At 32.9% G+C, this 22,453-nt stretch overlaps 2 protein-coding genes across 3 annotated transcripts in view; both read left to right on the top strand.

The window, feature by feature from the left end:
• Positions 1-12,851, top strand: part of LOC101488675 (uncharacterized) — a 71,000-nt gene extending 58,149 nt beyond the window's left edge. Inside the window, exons 41-64 of the mRNA XM_073363846.1 lie at positions 1-212; positions 671-829; positions 954-1,117; positions 1,334-1,514; positions 1,594-1,863; positions 1,958-2,164; positions 3,225-3,279; positions 3,522-3,652; positions 3,749-4,246; positions 4,341-5,144; positions 5,260-5,336; positions 5,844-6,297; positions 6,398-6,484; positions 6,643-6,798; positions 6,919-7,103; positions 7,481-7,999; positions 8,245-8,422; positions 8,533-8,678; positions 8,760-8,886; positions 10,098-10,319; positions 10,594-10,950; positions 11,357-11,515; positions 11,602-11,889; positions 12,133-12,851. The exon at positions 1-212 is cut by the window's left edge and continues 11 nt beyond it. Of these exons, the coding sequence (XP_073219947.1) occupies positions 1-212; positions 671-829; positions 954-1,117; positions 1,334-1,514; positions 1,594-1,863; positions 1,958-2,164; positions 3,225-3,279; positions 3,522-3,652; positions 3,749-4,246; positions 4,341-5,144; positions 5,260-5,336; positions 5,844-6,297; positions 6,398-6,484; positions 6,643-6,798; positions 6,919-7,103; positions 7,481-7,999; positions 8,245-8,422; positions 8,533-8,678; positions 8,760-8,886; positions 10,098-10,319; positions 10,594-10,950; positions 11,357-11,515; positions 11,602-11,889; positions 12,133-12,291 (5,795 nt within the window). The 3' untranslated portion in view covers positions 12,292-12,851. The remainder of the gene's footprint in view (positions 213-670; positions 830-953; positions 1,118-1,333; positions 1,515-1,593; positions 1,864-1,957; positions 2,165-3,224; positions 3,280-3,521; positions 3,653-3,748; positions 4,247-4,340; positions 5,145-5,259; positions 5,337-5,843; positions 6,298-6,397; positions 6,485-6,642; positions 6,799-6,918; positions 7,104-7,480; positions 8,000-8,244; positions 8,423-8,532; positions 8,679-8,759; positions 8,887-10,097; positions 10,320-10,593; positions 10,951-11,356; positions 11,516-11,601; positions 11,890-12,132) is intronic.
• A 3,564-nt stretch (positions 12,852-16,415) lies between these two features.
• Positions 16,416-19,194, top strand: LOC101512248 (uncharacterized). Of its 2 annotated transcripts, XM_027336658.2 has the most exons (5): positions 16,416-16,487; positions 16,849-17,243; positions 17,671-18,334; positions 18,487-18,595; positions 18,712-19,194. In XM_027336658.2, the coding sequence occupies exons 3-5, from the start codon at positions 18,320-18,322 to the stop codon at positions 19,155-19,157; spliced, it is 570 nt and encodes a 189-aa protein (XP_027192459.1). In that variant the 5' UTR covers positions 16,416-16,487; positions 16,849-17,243; positions 17,671-18,319; the 3' UTR covers positions 19,158-19,194. The 2 variants fall into 2 exon arrangements, with proteins under 2 accessions (XP_027192459.1, XP_073220100.1); XM_073363999.1 differs by lacking the exons at positions 16,416-16,487; positions 16,849-17,243; positions 17,671-18,334 and having other exon boundaries at positions 18,356-18,595.
• The last annotated feature ends 3,259 nt before the right edge of the window (positions 19,195-22,453 follow it).

Genomic DNA, 22,453 nt, shown 5'->3' on the forward strand with positions numbered 1-22,453 from the left:
ATGAAGTTTTCTTCTGGTATCCTATTGCTCCTCCTGGTTATGTTTCTCTAGGATGTGTTGTCTCCAGGACAGATGAAGCACCACGGTCAGATTTGTTTTGCTGCCCTAGGATGGATCTTGTTAGCCAAGCAAACATTCACGAGGTTCCTCTTTCAAGATCTTCAAATTCTAGAGCTCCTCAGTCCTGGAGCATATGGAAAGTAGAAAATCAGGTTAATCGTAACTTTAACTTCCCTCAAGTCACTGAAAAATGCTTTGTAAATGTCTTCTAAATTTGAATATACCATCAAACAGTTGCACAAGGAAAAAAATCAGAAAAATTATTTTCATAAGAAAATCTATTCATGAGACATGCTTACAATGGTGGGACAGTTTCTGGATCAGAGCATGAATCTCTTGTATCATGTAATTTTGAAGAAAAAATAATAATTGTTTCTCGCATTCGTGTGAAGAAGTACAATGATTTAATATAAAGGAAACTTTGCTTAGAATAATACCAACCAATCTACTACAACTGGAGGGAAAAAAAATACAAAAAAGAAAGATAAGAATCAGATCTGATTCAGTTAATTCATATATCAAACTTTACAATATGAATAGCTTATAGCCGTTGAGCTGTTGCATATTTTTAAATCCAAAAAATAGTTTATTTAATGTTATATATATGTAGGCATGCACTTTTCTTGCTCGTTCTGACCTTAAAAAGCCATCAAGCCGACTGGCCTACATAATTGGCGATTCAGTGAAGCCCAAGACCCGGGAGAACATAAATGCTGAGCTGAAGCTGCGATACTTTTCCCTGACGATTTTAGACAGCTTATGTGGAATGGTATGTTTTTCGATGCCTATTACAAAAACAAATGTTATTATTTTCTGAGTCATTTAGCAATGATAAATTTTTTATTAAGGAGTATTCATTTATAAATTCAATGTTGAATTGGACTACCTTTCAGATGAGACCCCTGTTTGACACTACAATTACCAATATTAAGCTTGCAACACATGGTGGACTACATGGGATGAATGCAGTATTGATTTCTTCCATTGTTGCATCAACTTTCAATGCACAATTAGAGGCATGGGAACCCCTTGTGGAACCATTTGATGGAATATTCAAGTAATTGATTGGTTATGGTTATGTGATTTCTCAGTACAATATTTTAATGAAAAATACATACTTCATTTTTGTGGAATTAAAAATATATACTAATGATTCGGTATATTCTTTTTTTTTAACAAAAAATTAATTCGGTGTGTTCTTTTGATCTCACTCATGAGCCATTCCTGTTGAAAATATGCCCATAATTAGATGTTTCCTTTTTAAATTGTTTAGGTTTGAAACATTTGATACCAATGCACAATCGCCATTCGGACTAGGTAAGAGAATTCGAATTTCTGCAACTAGCATCTTGAATGTTAATGTCAGTGCCGCAAATCTTGAATCCTTTGTGGGAAGCATTCATTCATGGAGAAGACAATTAGAGTTTGAACAGAAAGCATCCAAGCTAAATGCGGTCAAATTCTGAATCCATTATCCATTTATGCTTTAAAGTTCTTGAGTTTTAAAAATATTGCTAACTGTTTGGTTTGCAGGAGGCTGGGGGTCAACACAGCAAAGGAGAAAATACAACTTTTTCTGCATTAGATGAGGATGACTTGCAGACTGTGATAGTAGAAAATAAACTTGGGTCTGATATCTTTGTCAAAAAAGTTGAGCATGATGTAGATACTGTTGACATGCTACATCATGGAGATTGTGTTTCCGTGTGGATTCCACCTCCACGATTTTCAAATAGGTTAAATGTTGCAGATGAATCTAGGGAGGCACGTTATTATGTTGCTGTACAGATACTGGAAGCTAAGGTCATGATGCTAATGGTTATACAGAGTTCTAATTGAATGCCTGCTTTTCCTTCCTACCCAAAATATTGAAATCGATTCATTTCAAATTTTGTAGGGCTTACCTATCAATGATGATGGAAACAGCCATAACTTCTTCTGTGCCTTGCGTCTCATTGTTGACGGTCAGGCATCAGAGCAGCAAAAGCTTTTTCCTCAGAGTGCAAGAACAAGGTGTGTCAAGCCTATAATATCAAGAATTGATAATTGGGATGAAAGCAATGTAAAGTGGAATGAACTTTTTATATTTGAAGTTCCACGAAAGGTATTGCATCATTAATTGAATAGGTTTATGCTTTTCTTCTTTTTAAATATTGTGCTTATTTTTAACCTTATTATGCTTGTTGACTGAAATAATTTTTAGAATGACCTTATTCAAAAACGTTTAAGAATAACCTTATTCAAAAACGTTTAAGAATAACCTTATTCAGAACCTTTGCTCTCATAAATTGAAGTTTATGGTCTTCCATAGTGATAATACCTTAGAACAATTGCCTTGCATGAGCCAAAACAAGCTCATATACACCCTCTGAGTTCACCATTTTATAGTTACATGTTGAAATAAAAGGAAAGCACAATGAAATTCTATTGTTTCAAACTAAAATACTATTTTTTCCTGTCAAGTGTGAACTCTAGGAATTTCGATCTGCTGCAGAATTGCAATATAAGTCGTCGCTTACTTCAGCTGATACGGTATCAATGCTAGAAAATCCATGAGCAACTCCGCACCGAACTTAGAAAAAGTAACAACATGACATCAATGGAGAACATCCCATCGAAACTTGCTTTTAGCATCCCGTGATGCTAATGCTTGCTTAGTCTCTCTCGTTATATCACTCTTTGATTGAACGTTGTATAGGTGCAAATATAAGCGGAATATAGTTATTTCCTTTCTCATTAGGATTTGGCCCTTCAATCAGCTTCTTATCAACATAAAAAGACTTGCAACCTTTCATGGCCACTTCTGTGATTGTTTTGACCAAATTAGGAATCCAAGCAATCCCAATTGGAAGAACCTTCTCATCATTTTCATTCTTGTTACATTCATGATTCAACATGAAGTGTCTCCCTTTTAATTTATTTTTTCTTTCAATATTGTATGTGCATATTTATTAGCATAATTTCTACCTACTTAATCTTTTTGAATTGTTAATACAAGCTCCATTGTAACCTTCCTTTTCTTTGATCTTTTTGAAATTTTTGTTTAATCCACAATTTCTCCAACATTTATATGAACACTTTCTGTATTCTTCTATTTGGAATTTTCTTACATACTTAGGTGTTTGCTGCACTGTATTTACCGTCGCCTTGATAATTTGTTACAGGCACCTGCTAAGTTGGAAGTAGAGGTTACAAATCTTGCTGCAAAAGCTGGAAAAGGTATTTCTTGAATGTTTTCTTTAGCGAGATGTGGTATATGATTTGGATGCGCTATTCAGTGAGGCTTTGTTTATACAAAATCATAGGGCAATCTGGTTTATTAAACCGCTTAAATCAAACTTCCCATATGTCACTTTTTCTGCCACTCATTAGTTATCATTTATTATTTCTACATTGGAGTTTTTTTTTACAGCTCAGCTTGTTTTTGCTTTTTCCTCACAACTTGTGTATTCATTGTGCAGGGGATGTCGTGGGTGCACTTTCTTTTTCAGTTGGACATGGTGCAAATACTCTAAAGAAAGTTGCTTCTGTGAGAATGTTTCATCAACCATGTGACATTCAGAATATTAGATCATATCCACTTACTAGAATGGTCAGTTATCATACATTACATCGTTTTTACAGGATTTGTCCATCAATTATTAAATTTCTATAAAATGTTTTGCTTACTTCTCGTTCACTTTTGCAGGCTCAGCAAAGCAATGTTGAAGTCAGGCATGATGGCTGCCTCGTTGTTTCAACTTCTTATTTTGAAAGAAATACAATTGTTAAGCATCAAAAAGAATTAGAAAGTGAGAATCGTGGTGATAGGGACATAGGTTTTTGGGTGGGGCTTGGCCCAGAGGGTGAGTGGGAGCGTATTCGTTCATTGCTTTCACTTTCAGTGGTTCCAAAATTATTGCAGAATGAGTATATTGGTATGGAAGTTGTGATGAAAAATGGGAAGAAGCATGTAATTTTCAGGGGTCTTGTTGCAGTAGTGAATGATTCAGATATTATATTGAATATTTCAACATGCTGCGGTCATGATCCTTCACTTGGAACAAACACTTCTAATACTGTAGTTGAAGAAGTCTTTCAAAATCAGTATTATCAGCCATCATCAGGTTGGGGTAACAGTTGGCCAGGTGTACATCCTGATAACCCTGGACACTGGAGCACAAAGAACTTCTCCTACTCATCTAAGGTTGGTATATGTATAGGTTTTCTGTTATTAATTGTTAACTTCTATACCTAAGATTCCATCACTCTGATTAAAATTATCTCCTGTAATGTTGAAGGACTTCTTTGAACCTCCACTTCCTCCTGGGTGGAAATGGGCTTCGGGTTGGTCCATAGACAAGTTTCAGAATGTTGACAAGGAAGGCTGGGCATATGGACCAGACATTAAAAATTTAAGATGGCCTCCTACTTCTTTAAAATCTGCAACAAAATCGGCCTCTGATGTTGTCCGTCGAAGGCGTTGGATTCGTACTAGACAAACCTTGTCTGAGCAAGGTATAGAATCCTTGCAGAGTGGAGTAGGTACTGTGCAACCTGGAGCTTCTACTGTGTTATCATGGAGAAGTACATCGAAAGACTCTGAACAATATTTGCAAATTCGACCTAGCTTTGATAATTCTCAGCCCTCATATTCATGGGGTCATGCTGTAGCTGTTGGTTCAAGTTATATATATGGCAAAGACCAACTCTTAGATCCAGGTTCTAGACAAACTTCTGTGACATCCAATTGTTCTTTGAAGCTAAATGAGATTGAGAAAAAGGATATACTTCTGTGCTGTAATCCTAGCTCTGGAAGTAAGCAGTTATGGTTTAGTGTGGGTACAGATGCCTCAGTCCTTAATACTGAACTAAATGTGCCTGTATATGATTGGAGAATATCTATTAACTCTCCTATGAAATTGGAGAACCGGCTTCCATGTCCTGCTGAGTTTTCAATCTTGGAGAAAACAAAGGAAGGAAATTGTGTTGAGCGACATCATGGTGTCATTTCTTCTCGTCAGAGTGTACATATCTATTCAGTTGATATTCAGAAACCTTTGTATCTTACTTTGTCTGTGCAGCATGGTTGGGTTATGGAAAAGGTAGCTCTGCATGTATTATTATTGTATGATTATGATATTATTAATATTTGAAATTTCTTGTATTTTGCCATCTAGTTGATTCTTCTTCATCTTCTTTCCTTGATTCCTTGTTCAGGACCCAATTCTTGTATTGGATCCTTCTTTCTCAAATCATGTCTCATCTTTCTGGATGGTTCACCAACAAAGTAGAAGGTTTGTGATCTGATTTCTTGAGAAGTCGCGTTAATTTTCTTTAGGCGACTTCTTGTGTTCACGCAATATCCATCATAATGAGCATTGCTTTTGCTTTTCAATATTAATCTTAGAGATGGTGTATTTTTGCTGTTTCTGGGGATATTATCTTTCTCATGTCTTTAAATTTACCTAATTGAGTTCATTTTTGGAGCTTACTGATCTCAAAGCACAGTTAAGAAGCTCTCATTTGTAATATGCCCTTGTAATATACTTTCTAGTTTACTAGTTTATATTGTGTTTCTCATTTCTCATTATGTGTTTTTCATGTAATGATTCTTAAGCTTGATTTTCCATAATGTTTCTCTTCATTCGAATTCATTTGTGTTGGGTTTTAGAATTGTGCAAAATAATAAGCTATTCTTTTTAACATTCACTGTTTGTTACATAAAACTGATACTCTACATGTTGTTTTATAAGCACAATCTATATTTTAGCATTGATGATTCATATTTATCATTTTTGCAGGAAACTGCGTGTAAGTATAGAACATGATATGGGTGGGACAAGTGCTGCACCAAAAACCTTAAGACTTTTTGTCCCTTATTGGATAGTCAATGATTCTTCTCTACCTTTGGCATATCGTTTGGTGGAAGTGGAATCTTTAGAAAATGCAGAGATGGATTCGGTCCCACTCTCGAGGGCTGTCAAGTCTGCCAAGACAGCTTTCAAAAATCCCATTAGCTCAATGGATAGAAGGCATTCTAGTTCAAGGAGAAACCTACAAGTACTCGAAGTAATTGAAGACAACAGTCCATTTCCTAGCATGCTTTCTCCACAAGATTATGCTGGCCGTAGTGGAGTTTCGATGTTTCAATCTCATAAAGATACATACATGTCACCTCGGCTGGGAATTTCTTTTTCGATGCGCTATTCTGAAGTTTACAGCCCTGGGATTTCTCTGCATGAACTGGAAAACAAGGTCTTATTAATAAATGCACAAACCGACTGTCTTTTCTTTTGGTAATGCATATTAAAATAATTTGTGCCGTAATATATAATGTTCATTGAAACTTTTGTAGGAACGTATTGATGTTAAGGCTTTCAAATCTGATGGATCTTACTACAAGCTTTCTGCATTGTTGAAAATGACGTCAAACAGAACAAAGGTTGGAATGTTATACTAATACTTTCCTTATGTTAATTTATGTTTTGGTCTATGTTCCTGCAATATCTATGACTTATCATGGTTATTGTATATCATGTGGTTTAAGACTGCCCACATACCATACCCTTGATATTTGTAACATAACTATTTGATGCGCAGGTGGTTCATTTCCAGCCACACACAGTGTTCACTAATAGGATTGGATGTAGTCTCTGCCTGCAGCAAAGTGATACTCAGTCAGTTGTATGGATCCATCCCACTGATCCTCCAAAACCGTTTGAGTGGCAGTCGTCAGCTAAAGTTGAACTTTTGAAGGTGTGTTGTTAATTTTCAAAATATTTCTTCAGCTTATATATTTGGCTTCTTATCTATATATCTTATAAATATTCTGAATGAGAAACTACTAATTCTCATAAAAATCCTATATTCATTCAGTTGCGTATTGATGGCTATAAATGGAGTACACCATTCAGTGTAAGTTATGAAGGTGTAATGCGCATTAGCTTGAAAAAAGATGGCGGAGATGAAAAAATGCAATTAAGGGTATCAGTAAGAAGTGGTGCCAAGAGATCGCGCTTTGAAGTTGTTTTTCGTCTAAATTCATTGTCAAGTCCTTACAGGTTTTTATTCTCTCATCATCTCCCCCATGATCCATCGAAATGTTAATCTTTTCATTTTTTTTTTTACAAATCTAAGGTAAAGGAGGATGGTATTTACGTCTATCTGTATATTGTTAAAAAATATTTGAAGCAATTATTTTCCTTGTCCTTTGGGTCAACTTCTTCAAGATAATATGTGTAGTGTATTATTTTTCTAAGTACCATTTGAAGGATTCCACATTTCCCATTTCTTCGTCTACCTATGCTGTTGTTGTGATCTAAATTTTGGTCAAGGTTTTAAAACCAAATTTTCTTCACTTCGTTTCTTTCTTTGCCATTATCACAATTTGTGTTAGATTTGGCATTTCCCTGTTTTTAAAATACTTTTCTATCAACAGGGTTGAAAATCGTTCAATGTTCTTGCCCATTCGCTTTCGTCAAGCTGATGGTATTGGTGACTCCTGGCAGCTGCTGCTTCCAAACTCTGCTGCTTCATTTCTGTGGGAAGATCTTGCTAGAAGGCGTTTATTGGAACTCTTAGTAGATGGAACAGACCCAATGAAATCACTGAAGTATGATATCGATGAAATTTCCGATCACCAGCCTGTCCATGTAGCAGATGGACCAACCAGAGCCTTGCGTGTTACAATTGTAAAGGAAGAGAAAACCAATGTTGTTAAGATTAGTGATTGGATGCCTGAAACTGAACCTATAGGAGTTCTGAGCAGAAGACAATCATCATCAGTGAATGACTCTCAAAAGCAACTGTCAATTGCAGACTTTGAGTTTCACATCAATGTTGATCTTGCTGAGTTTGGGGTGTCTATTATTGATCATACACCAGAGGAAATTTTGTATCTGTCTGTTCAGAATCTTGTTCTGGCATATTCAACTGGTTTGGGCTCCGGAATTAGTAGGTAAGATTTACATGTAATCAACAGATGTATCTTTGAATTTGATTACAACATGGAATTTGGATATTTATATTTTTTTCAGTTATATTTTCTCTAGTTTCCTGGTGAAAATACAGTTTAAACCTAATATCTTGTTGACTGATACAACTTGGCCACTTGCCCAGAAGATTGAAATTAACTATACAATTGTCCCTTATCCCATTGTTTAGAAATTTAGTTTTGAGAGTACAATATCTGTTGTGTTCCAGATTTAAACTCAGAATATGTGGACTACAAGTGGACAACCAACTGCCATTAACTCCAATGCCAGTTCTCTTCAGGCCCCAGAGAGTTGTGTCAGAAACTGATTATATCCTGAAATTTTCCATTACAATGCAATCAAATGGATCGTTGGATCTTTGTGTCTATCCATATATTGGTCTTCATGTGAGTATCACCACTTCATAATAACTGTTTAGCAAAGAGATATGTCATTCTTAACTTTGTTTGTGAATTGTGAGGTTTTGACTTGTTTTATGACTGGTAATGGTAAGCAGGGGCCGGAAAGTTCTGCTGCCTTTTTGATAAACATCCATGAACCTATTATTTGGCGCCTTCATGAAATGATCCAGCAGGTGAAGCTCAGTAGGTTGTACGAATCTCAAACAACTGCTGCATCAGTTGATCCAATCATTCAAATTGGGTAAGTAAGACTCTTTCTTGGAATTGCATGATTTTCTGTGTTGGGCTTCTAGAAACTGCATGACATTACCTTGAATTACAGTGCCCTTAATATTTCGGAAGTAAGGTTCAAAGTCTCAATGGCTATGTCACCTAGTCAAAGACCAAGGGGAGTGCTTGGATTCTGGGCATCCTTAATGACTGCATTAGGCAACACTGAAAATATGCCAGTAAGTATTGTAGTTTACTTCTAGAAATTAACTTTTTTTTTATACTCTTTAGTAAACCTGTAGTGGCTTCTTGCAGAAGGTTAGTTGGTCAGCCTTTTCTGTTTTTTTTTCAAACAATTAACTTGTTATGTAAGTGTTGAAAAAATATGGAACTTTTCCAAGAAAATAACAACCATGTACTAGGCTCCTCATAAAATATCTCATGTATCTAGAGAAGCTGAGATAGAGAAAGAGAAGCATTGGTTGTATGAAATGAATGCATTAGAAATTGAGAAAATAGTTGAAAGTGAGAAAAATTCAGAGATATATCAGGAAAATTATTCATTGAATGTTTCTGTCCAGAGAATATGGAATATGAAAGGGGTTCTGATTGCATAGATCTAGTTATTTATAGTTCTGATACATCTGTTAGATCCCTATTGCCCAAGGGTTAGGGATGTCTGAAATCCTTTACAACAGCTTTCGGTTTCTCACTCTTACGAAGCTGACTGATTCTGTTCAACAGACACGTGACTAAATGCCTCACTGGCAAGAGCTATTACAGGACTCTCAAAGGCTTGGCTAAAACTGATATTCTATCCATACTCTTAAGTCTTAACAATGTTTGAGTTGGGCTATTTGTTGTGTTAATTGGTTCTAGTCAACTGAGCAAATTAACTAACTTGAGTATGTTGACTTGTTAGTTAATAACTAACTGCAACTAATTCAGTTTTGGCAGTTAGAAGGTATTGCTTTGTTATAAGTAGTTTGTTGAATAGCCTAGTAGAGCAAGCCATTGTTAAGCAATTCTTAGATCAATTGAGAGGTTGTACCTCAAAAAGAAAGAAGAAAACATCAATAATAGTGGCTGCCATGGATTTAGATTAAAGCACATTGCTTTTATTCGAACCGTGTAAAATTTCTTGTGTTCTGTTCTTACTGTTTTTCTGCATAAAATTCTGCACATAATTGTTCATTCATTTTGTTCTTGGTTTTAAAAGCTTAATATTTGTTATCTTTAAATCATTACTTTGATTGTTAAGAAAGATGAATAATCCTTTAATTTGTGGTGATTTCTGAGGATTATCCCAACACTATTAATCTCAATTTATGAAACCTATCTTGTCTGCAGATATATCTAAAAATGCTGAGGATCCTTAAGTTTACTCAGTTTTAGGATTTGGAGATTATAACGAAGTGGTGCTAATGATTAATGTGTACTTTTGAACCAGGTTAGGATAAACCAAAGGTTCAACGAGAACATAAGCATGAGGCAGAGTTCTATGATTAGCATGGCTATCTCAAATATCCGGAAAGATCTTCTAGGCCAACCACTTCAGCTGCTCTCAGGGGTTGATATCTTGGGCAATGCAAGTAGTGCACTTGGACATATGAGCAAAGGTGTAGCTGCATTGTCTATGGATAAGAAGTTCATTCAAAGTCGACAGAGACAGGTTTTGTCTAGGCTCTTCTTCTTTTCTCGTGCTTTAAATTTTGATTAGACATATTATCAAATATAGAAGTTTGCAAAGATGCAATTCAACTCCTAAACCTAAAAATTAAAGCTTTTAAGTAGTTGCCCAGGTATTTGGTGTAACTTCTCTTATCTAGGACCTTCCTCGCCTTGTATTTTTTCTTATTCGTATTTGCAGTTTTGACCCCTAAACCTTAAAACTAAAGTGATTTGATAGGATGCTGATACCCATGCTTAATATAATTGTGTGACAGGAAAACAAAGGTGTGGAGGATTTTGGTGATGTTATAAGAGAGGGAGGTGGAGCATTTGCTAAAGGTTTATTCCGAGGGGTAACTGGCATTTTAACAAAGCCTCTTGAAGGAGCAAAAACTTCTGGTGTTGAGGGTTTTGTTCAGGGTGTTGGGAAGGGCATTATTGGTGCAGCTGCACAACCAGTGAGTGGTGTTCTGGATCTTCTGTCAAAAACAACAGAAGGTGCCAACGCTATGAGAATGAAAATCGCCTCTGCTATAACATCTGATGAACAACTTCTTCGGAGGAGGTTGCCTCGTGTTATAAGTGGTGATAATTTGCTTCAACTATATGATGAGTACAGAGCTCAAGGACAGGTACCCATGTATTCAACTTGCTAAAAATCACAGGCCTGGAGTTCGTTCGTTCTGTTTTTTAAACATTTCACTTTTTATTATAATACCAAGTATGCTATGTATTGAAACAAAGAAAACTAATTCTCACTTAAATCCTAAGCCTGAGTTATTTAGAGTGTAGACCTGTGTTTAAGATTAAAGAAGAGATATTACTTTTTCATTTTGAAGAAACAAATGTTTGAGTTGTACAATTCATTTTTTAAATACATGTCTGAGAGAGAGAGAGGTTACTTTTGTTATACTGCATGACCAAATTGTGTAATCAATGAAATGTGCCTTTTTCCTTTTTATCTTTTGATTTTTTCTATAAATTTTGACTTTCTTTGCGAAGCTCAATTCTAAACTATTTCCATATTTTTTCATGAAGGTCATATTGCAGTTAGCAGAATCTGGTTCATTTTTTGGCCAGGTTGATTTATTCAAAGTTCGTGGAAAGTTTGCTTTATCCGATGCTTATGAAGATCACTTCATGCTTCCAAAAGGGAAAATCCTCATGGTCACGCATAGAAGAGTCATATTACTACAAGTATATATTCATGATTTTGAATAATAAATAAAATCCCATTTTCTTCAATCCATTGTTACTTATCAGCAATCTTTTTTCATTGTCAGCAACCATCCAATATTATTGCTCAGAGGAAGTTTAGCCCTGCAAAGGATCCTTGTTCAATAGTGTGGGATATACTGTGGGATGACTTTGGTGTAATGGAACTGTCACATGGAAAAAAAGACAACCCAAAATCTCTTCCTTCGCGGCTCATTTTATATTTGCAGTCTAAATCATTGGATGTGAAAGAAAACATTCGTATTGTAAAATGCCTACCTGAATCCCATCAAGCTCTTCAAGTTTACTCTTCAATTGAGCATGCATCGAGCATTTATGGCCCAGGTGCATCAAAAGTATGTTTCTATTCCCTTCATTGTGCTTCATTAAACATTCATTTGTATATTCGTTAGTTATAACTTGTGGTATCCCTCCCACGCTGAATTCATTTGACTGTACCTAAACTGACATTTGAAAACTTTTTTTTTTTACTCCCAGATGCATCAGCATGCTTAATGAACATATATTTGTTCAAATTTTGCACAATATTACTCAGTTCTGACTTCTGTGTGATAAATTATTTTCCATTGATATTTCAGGGAATGCTGAAAAATAAAGTAACCAAGCCATATTCACCACTTGTTGATGGTCCTAGTGTAGATTTAACACCCAAAGAAGGGGTTTGCCCCTGGTCCCCCCAACAGATGCCTGGATCGGCTCCTCTCTCTTCAAGTTTTGGAAGCAGTTCCGATCACTAGGACTGAGTTTTCACTTTTCACCATACATTGCATTGCTACATTCAACGTGATCAAGGCCCTATCTCAAATTGTCCTGCAAAATTATTTGGACGAACTCCATCAATTAGTCTGTTTGATCTTATTCTTGCTGACATCCACCTCGCAAATGTGGCATAGAACAGCCCTCTTTTTTATCTTATTCTTGCTGACATCCGTTCAACCATGGAGGGGCATAAAAGAGCCCATTTGCTCTTCAGTTTAAAAGGTATCGTTTTTTGTATATTCCTCACTATCACCAGAGATGGTAATGTTGGTTTCTGGAACAATATACCTAACCGGGGTAATAAATGGTTAGCTGGAGGGAATTGATTGTAAATCAATGAATTTCTGAGGTAGCAAGCATTATTAGTTCTTAGTATTAGCTCCAATAGTTCTTGTATAATATCGACGGAAATTGCTTTTGTTGTACATATGCAAAATTATATAGCTCTCAGTAAAAACTCAATGATGTGCGTCTGCTTTGCATGACCTCAGAATACAATATTAAATGCGTTCCTCCATTTGAGGAAGTCATTTTTCAACTTTTGCCTATGCTTCATCGTTAATGAGTTTAAGGACTTTACCTTGAGAAATAGAGCCATCTCTTCCCAAATTCACACAAAACAGATGCAAACTTATTAACAAAAAAATTTATATTTATAATATAAGCCACTTACAAATTTACAATAGTACTTGTGGAAAAAATTTAAATTGAAGGGACGAAGCCTGCGGTTATCTAGAAATGAATGTAATTGAATGATTTGTATTGTTAATAGAGTTCAAGTTTATTATGATAATAATTTAGGACTATATAATTTGCGGTTATCTTGACACAAAAATAGGACTACTTAGTCTGATAATATTAATGGAGTTGAAGTTTATTATGTTGAAAAGATGGTTAATAAATATAATAAAGTATTTTAGCTCATTAACTATCTATGATTTTGAATGATTTGATTGCAATTTTTAAGTGTATATATATATATATTTGAACACATTTTAGCCTCAATTAATATACTGGACAATTGCAATTAAAAGTAGTTTTTTATTTTTTTTTTACAAACTAAAAATGTTTGATGTGGTCTCGTGGCAAAGACATAAAAGTCATGATATTTTAACGTGGATACGTGAAATTTTTTAAATTTAATATCCAATATAATAGTAATATGTTAAAGTTTTTATTAAATTATATATATTTGTAAAGAGAGAGACGTTGATCATTCTTTATTAATATTAATATATAATTATAATTTTTATAATATATTTTAATTCATTCGTTAGAATATCAATAAAAGTATCATTCAAATAATTTAAAATAAATTTTAGTTTTATATAATAGTTAACAATTCAAAAGCTTGTAAAAAAACATTCAAAATAATTTTTCATTGTCTTTTCACCTAATTCATAAAAGACTTGGTTTTTAAGTTTTGTTAATTAAGAGATAACTTTTTCAATCCAAAAATTCTAACACTATCTTAAAGTTGATGTACATATCAACTGATGTCTCAAAAAAAAATTGCCTTACGTTATTAATTTAATGTCTTTTCATAAAGTATATATATGTATGTACTTAAAAGGTATTTCAGAAATATTAGATAAATTATTTTTAAAAAAAAAATTAAAATAATTTTGATACTTTTATGATACGTATTTACAAATATTCATAAAGTATTAGCATTAAATATGTTCATGGGTATTCCAATAGGCAATATAACTATGTCCTTTATTTTGAAGTATTTGAACTACATGTATTATTTGCATTAGATGAGACTAACAAATATTAAAATTTTCAATTGTTTAAATTGTTTAAATTTTCAATTGTTTAAATGATTTGGATTCAATTTTCAATTGTTTAAATGATTTCTGTCTTAAAATTATTTGAGATAAAGTGTAGATTTTTTTAAAATTTGATTAAATACAAAAGTTATTCCGTGCGTTTACACGATATACATATTAATAAGAAGTGAAAGATTATCGTCATGATTCTAAATTAATATCTAATTTATTGATTTCATTTAAAACAAATCGTTCATGATAATTTTGATTCGAACAATTTTTTATTAAATTTTATTTTCTTTGAAATTAAACTTTGAAGATTAAAAAAAAAATCTATATGCTTTTTTTTCTACTGCTATTCTAATTTATTGACTGCTACTATATATTATTTGTGAATAAAATATAAATAAAAAATAATAATTAAAAAATTGATGAATTTAATTTTAATTTTTAATCAAATATATTAATTTTCTAATTATTATTTTTATTTATATTTAATTTTAGAGTGCCATTATAGGACCAATTCCGACAACTTAGCCTTCGCTAAGTCATCATGCAATGTAATAAAAGTAAACCACCTCAAGTCTCAAAATAACTACTCATCAAAAATATCTAAATTGACTGTTTTTTTTAGTAAAATATATGATAAATATTCACATAAATTTATATACAATTTAAAATCTCAAAGTGTAAACTTGAGATATAATTAATTTAACAATTTTGATATTAAATGATTGAATAAATATTTAAGATAGAAATAAATAAGAGAAATATTAACAACTGTCCAAAGGCACTTGTTAAACATCTAAATATACAAATATTATATTGAAAATTGTGTGAAAGGTTAAAATTTATTTTTCTCAATATAAATTTTTTATTTTCATATCTTTACCAAGTGTCTTTAAGACAATTGTTAATCTGACCCAATAAATAGACAACTTTATTAATTATTATAACATAAAATATAGACATAATTGTTCCTGCATTCCTTTAATTTAATTTCAGGTAATACTTTAGACTTTTATCTTTTTTTTTCGATTTAGTCTTTTATTTAATTTTAAGTAACAATTTGATCCTTTATATCTTAAAATGTCAACAATGTTATCATTTCTTTACAAAAGCTTAGAAGATTCATCAAAATCTTCAAACAAAACCATAAAATTCAATACTAATTTCAAGATCATGTATTCATCAGATGCATAACTCAAATATTCAAATAAACTCATATTTCTATCTCCAACGACATCAAATTCATTAAATAAAGAATGAAAATACGAGTTTATTTGAAGATTTTAGTTATAAATTTGATGAAATTTGTATTATATTAAAGATGATAATTAATTTTATGGATTTTTAAAAAAAAAATTGTTAATTTTTAAATTTTTTGTAAAAAAATGATAATATTATTGATATTTTAAGATATAAAAGATCAAATTGTTACTTAAAATTAAATTAAAAAATAAATTAAAAAAAAACAATAAAGAAATGAGGTGTTACATGAAATTAAGTTAAAGGACCGCGAGATCAATGATATTAAATAAATAATACTAACAACTTTTTAATAAATGTATATGTAAAAGAGTGATAAATAAATATTTGTCTACTCCTTTTTATAATCTTGTACTACTTTCGTTTTATTATAATTGTCGCATTTGCATAAAATAATTGTTGTTTTTGGTTTTCAATGTAAAATTAATTTATTTTTATCCATTATACCCTCTAATTAATAATATATGTGTCACTTCTAATTTATCATCCCTCTACTTTGTATCTAATTAATAATATACGTGTCACTTCTAATTTATCATCCCTCCACTTTGTATGTATGATAATTAAAATTAATCAAAGATATAAGTTTAGGAAAATTATTCTTCTCCCATTAATTTATCATATTTTCCTAATATATATTAAATGGTCATGAAAAATTATTTTTCTTAGGGTGCTAACCTACACTTGTTAAATAATAAAAATGGAAATTTTACTTTAAAAAGAACACATTTTAAATTTTCAATGTTAAAAATACAACTTTTGAAAATGACAAATTAAATATTTATCTGATTAACTGAACTGATGTGATATTATTAAAATATTTGCTGATTTAAACTCAAAACTTCACATTTGTTTATGAATTTCTTAGATATAAAAAATATTTGTATATTTAGTTGCTGAACAAATACTCCAAAAGCAATTATAGCATCTGTCTTTTGAGAATTGAACTGTGCACCCCCCTCTTTTACCTCTCACCCCTCAACCATAAGGAAAAGACCATTATTCCCCTTATTTCAACTATAAAACCCTAAAAAAACACTTTCCTTTTTTCACCCATTTCTTCGAAACTCTGAAATATTCGATTCTCTCACCCTACTAAAAATTCGAATCTTTCAAACATCTGAAGTAAAAAAGTAAGGCAACTTTCGTTGAATATGAAAGTTTCGAAACATATTTTTTTCAAAAATTTTCAAACTTTTGAAACTTTCTTTAAACTTGAAACTTTCGAAGTACAAAAGTTTTGAAAGTTTCGTTAAACTTGAAAGTTTCGAAGTACAAACTTTCGAAACTTTCGAACAATGCTAAACTTTCGAAACGTAAAAGTTTCAAATATTCTGAATGTTACGAAAAAACACGTTTCGAAACTTTGAGATGCATGCATAGTTTCGAAACCTTTCGAAAGTTTCGTTTCCATTGAAAGTCTCGAAATGATTTTTTGGGTTTTTTAAATACTTTTCCATTTGTTTTTAATAATGATTTATTGATATATTGCAGTGCCTAGAATGAGAGGTGTGTTTGGTCAAATTATTCGCAACTTGATAGGTGACATAGGTGATGGTGTAGAGAGAATTCCACCAACAGCATCAAACAAACGACGCAACGAAGCAAATCGTCCAATTAGGCAGCGTCGTCGAAGACAAGAGGAGGTCCATGATGATGATGTCGAGTCCACTGAGCAGGAGGAGGATGTCCCTCAGCCTCCACAGATGGAGTAGGTCGCTGATGATATTCATGATACTTCTGCACATGCTGATGATGCTGATGAGTCGGATGATGCTGCTGATATTGATGATCAGGATCAGCAGACCGAATTTCCCGGAGGACCGACGGTGACATGTGTGTTAACACAGTACGAGCATCACGTGGCTCGGAGACTATGGGAAAGAGAGGTAAATGTTAATTTATTTTTATATTTAATTATTTGTTTATTTGTGTTTAAGTTTATTTAATTAATTATATATTTATATAAATGTTTAATTATATTTATGTTTAAGTTTAAGTTTATTTAATTAATTATATATTAATATAAATGTTTAATTATATTTATTTTTAAGTTTAATTAATTAATTGTATATTTATATATATGTTTAATTATTTGTTTATTTATGTTTAAGTTTATTTAATTAATTGTATATTTATATAAATGTTTAATTGTATTTATGTTTAAGTTTAAGTTTATTTAATTAATTATATATTAGTATAAATGTTTAATTATATTTATTTTTAAGTTTAATTAATTAATTGTATATTTATATAAATTTTTATTTATGTTTAAGTTTATTTAATTAATCTCAATTGTTCTGTAATTATTCGCAGGATCGTGGATCATTAAAAGTAATTACTCACGGATTAAAATTGAAGAAGTTTGCTGAAGTTTCTATGCCAGCTCCTGTAGAGCATTGGATTCAGGAATCTGGGCTGATGCATCTATCTTCAGGCTACCTCATTATGGCTGATGCTGGTCTTATATTCGCATTTGTTGAAAGATGGCATAGAGAGACCAGCTCATTTCATCTGCCATTTGGAGAGATGACTATCACCTTAGACGAGGTTGCTACTCTCCTTCACATCTCACCACATGGTAATTTTTTTTGATGCACCTATGAATACTAATAATGCTGCAAGAGCTGCACATGAGTACTTAGGTGCAACATGGGAGGAAGCATGTGCTAAGATTAGTTATAACAAATGTGCCCCATATAGATTGCAATAGTTGTGTGATTTATATAGTCGTCTCATTCAAACTAATCAGTTTGAGTGTGCGGCTAGAACGTATCTATTGCATTTAGTTGGTTGCACTATTTTCGCCGATAAAACACATACGCGTGTTGATGCGAAATACATTACTCTTTTTATTGATTTACATCGTTGTTGAGGCTACTCGTGGGCTTCTGCGGCATTGGTTTTCCTTTATGACAACCTGGGAGATGGAGTTGTCCACGACACTCGACAGGTGGGAGGTTACATGACCCTACTACAGGTAATTATTACGTTGTATATTAAGTTGTGTCATTTATTTATTTAATTATTAAGTTGTGTTATTTATTTATTTATTAAGTTGTGTCATTTATTTATTTAATTATTAATTTAATTATTACGTTGTGTTATTTTATTATGTTAATTATGTTGCAGTGTTGGATTTACGAGCACTTCCCTAGGATCTGTAAGCGGGGTGATAGAGGAGTGGTTCCTGCACATCTTCCAAGAGCATGTAGGTGGACTGCAAAACATGTTGTTGAAGGTAGATTGATGGCATATCGTCGGAGACTTGATGCATTGTTGCTCGAGGATGTAGTGTTTACACCATATGATGATGATCGAGCTAATCATCGTTTGTATCGATTTCGATGTTTTCAGGATATCTTCGATGTGGTGGAGTCTCAGTCCCATATTTGCCAGAGCGATGTCTTCGACAGTTTGGTCGTATTCAGTGCATTCTGCGTGACGTTCCTCCGATGTCGGACATTATAGATTGGGTCTGGCAGAGTACTATGAGATCATCTGTAGAGACCTTTCAGAGACTATATCCTGTTGCGACTTTTTCTATAGAGGTCACTGCAGACTACTATGCATGGTATATTAGTGTTTCACATCCTCTGATTCTCCCTCCATCCACTGTTGCACTTTCGAGTCCACATACTATTGTTGCTACACATGCTGGTCCATCATCTTCTGCACATGTTGGTAGAGACCGTAGAGACCGTAGAGCAGCTGAGTTTGCACATATGGCCTTAGATATGGTAAGACCATTTAGTGAGATTCATGAGATATTAAGTGAATTATGCCGCTTGTATGACGATTAGTTATTGTGTTATTGTGCTATGTATGCCCGAATATTTAATCGATAATTTTATATTGAGATATTTTGAGATTATCGAATGTGTTATTCAATGTGTTTTGAATGTGTTTTTATATTTTGAAACGTAAATGATAACACGTAATGATAACGTAAATGATAATACATAATGAAATACAATATATTAAATTATAATATTCATTTCATGAAATACAAGATATATTCTAATCTTCATTTAATGAAATACAAGATGATTTGCTAAATGATGGATCAATGTGTTCCCAATGCTTCATACGTGTTGCACAAGCTATTTCCCATGTCTTTGCACATTCACTACAATAGTCTTTCCATTTTTGTGAGGTAGGTGGCAAAGGACAATTAGACTTCAATTTGATCTGAACAATAAAATATTAAACCTTAATTTAATAAACAATGCTAATATCATAAACAATGCTAATTAATTTAATTTAATAAACACTAATAAATTTTACTTGTACCTAATGATTTTCATTGACGAATCCAATTGCTAGTAAACATTCTTTTGACGGTAGTGCTTTGTTTAGCGGAAAGAATGTCATATTCAGATTACGAGACAACGACACCAATATGACATTATATAGTGTTGCTATCACGTAACCCAAGTTTGGTAAACACATCCACTTATCTTGTCCTTGAGCATCCAGCCCTAATATTTTCAATGAGTTTCGCACTGATTCAACATTGTCATCGAACACATTGACATAAAGGTCTTGATGTAGACAAATCTCTTTATCCAATTGTGTTCGAACTAAAGGTCAAGATTCTTCAGTCCAACCTAACAATGCTGCAATTGCGCGAAACCCACAATTTCCATCAGCCACCACATCTATTATTTCCTTAATATACTGATGTATAAGAGTAGGAAAATGTGTGTAAAATGATTGTTTTGGAGAGTACTGTGATGAATGAGATGGTTGTTTTGGAGAATATTGTGATGAATGGGATGGTTGTCTTGCAGAACATTGAGATGGTTGCTTTGCAGATTCTTGAGAGGCATCAACATACTCCAAATATGAAGGATCACGAGGAGTATCAAATTCTTTCTTCTTTTTACTTGCTCCCTTGGTTCTCACCTTCTCTGGTGGTGCCAGTATTGATGTTGTATGTGGAAATACAACTTCACGCACCTTAGCCCTGAATATCCTTTGACTTACAATATCGTGTTTCTTTATGTACGCTTTCATTGCTTCTAACTCTTCTAAAAAGTCATAATCTGATAAAGATTCTTCGTCCTCCAATTCATTCTCAAGGCTTAACTTTCTCCAAAAAACATGAATGCTATCTAAAGTGATAACATTACCAGATATCTGCAACTTTGTCAACTCACAAGCACATGGTAATCCATGAGTTGTTCTGATTGAGCAACCACATATTGTTTTGTCAGTACCTACAATTTTCACTCTCTACAACTGTTTGTCAATTTTTTTAAAAAAATTCCTTAATATTTCTTTTTACCAGCTCCTTTGGTTCTCACTTTCTCTGGTGGTGCAAGTATTGATGTGGTATGTGGAAATACAACTTCACGCACCTTTGCCTTGAATATCCTTTGACTTATAATATCGTGTTTCTTCATGTACGCTTTCATTGCTTCCAACTCTTCAGAAAAGTCATAATCTGATAAAGATTCTTCATCCTCTAATTCATGTGCAATGCTTAACTGTTTCCAAAAATCATGAATGCTATCTAAAGGGATAACATTACCAGATATCTGCAACTTTGCCAACTCACAAGCACATGGTAATCCATGAGTTGTTCTGATTGAGCAACCACATATTGTTTTGTCAGTACCTACAATTTTCACTCTCTACAACTGTTTGTCAATTTTTTTAAAAAAATTCCTTAATACACAATGATGCAAACTTTGAAAGAATGATGAATTATACTCGTGCTCAACATCCTTGATGGTTTTCTGAAAAGAAGATTGAATGATACATATTTGGTTCTTCAACATCATATTCACATCATCCCAACTTTTACACAAATCACCAAAACTAGTTTGCAATATGTTTTTCAATCTCCAATGGGCAGACTCAACTCTACAAATAAATTAAATCACATAAACTAGTAAATCATACTTTCTAAAACAAACAAATCAAATTTAAAAATACCTGTTAGATGTTGTGTTCCTCAAATGCATCACTCTATTGGTCCAAACATTGACAAACTTTTCTTTGTAAGGTGTTAACCACGAATCTTTCACATAATCAACAAAAAGAATAATATCGGCACACACTAGCTCAAAATGTTGCAGGTGATGATCATACTCCTCTACACTACTTGAATATACAATTTTTTTCCATAAATCCATTACTTCTTCTTGTCTATCCTTTTTGACATATTGTTTGCATCTTGCCCCAACATTTTTTTCAATATGAAAACGACATAGCAAATGTATTGAAGTAGGAAACACAACACTAATCGCATTCATCATGGCAAGATCTCTATCAGTCACAATAACTTTAGAAATTAAAGTCTCAGATTTGAACAACTGTCGTACCTTTTCAAATGCCCAGATGAAGTTATCTTGTCGCTCTTGTTCCAAATAAGCAAACCCAACAGAAAATGTCAAACTAGTAGATGTGACACCGACAATTTCAAGTAGTGGTAACCGATATCTATTTGTTTTGTATGTGTTATCACATATCAAAACCAAATAAAACGTGTTTAACAACTTTATACAATCAGTATGCGTCCAAAATATATCTCTTAAAACACCAGAATTCTCTCGTCTTCTTGTCCAATACACATAATTTTCTTGTTGTATTAACTTCAACATATGCTGCATTTCTGTGTACGAACCTCTCAATGATGATCGATAAGTACTCCTTGCTTTATATATTTGACTTGGAATTGTCAAATTAGTTTTATTTCTCTCTTTCAAAGCATTTAGAATGAATCTGGGGGCAAGCTTATACTTTGTCATGTCATTGACAAATTTCCTCTCTTCTTCATTTAAACGCCCCAAATAAGAATGACCAGTTACAGTATCAAGTAGATCATGATTGTGTGTTCCACAACGAACACTAATTTTCCATCCTTCACCGACACTTAACGGGATACATCTGAGAGTAAACGGACAATTTTCCTTATGAGAACAAGTTACTGTTGATTTTGATTTTGATTTATATCTTCCACCTCTTTCGCATCCCAAAATCAATTTGTCTTTTCTTCCCCTCTTTCCGGTTGTTTTATCTGAACGAATGGTAACAATTAAAATTCCATTTTCTCTTCCAATGGTTTTTGCCCATTCAAACACAGCTTCTC

This window comes from Cicer arietinum, chromosome 7, assembly GCF_000331145.2.
Source record: "Cicer arietinum cultivar CDC Frontier isolate Library 1 chromosome 7, Cicar.CDCFrontier_v2.0, whole genome shotgun sequence".
NCBI classification, from domain to species: Eukaryota; Viridiplantae; Streptophyta; class Magnoliopsida; order Fabales; family Fabaceae; genus Cicer; species Cicer arietinum.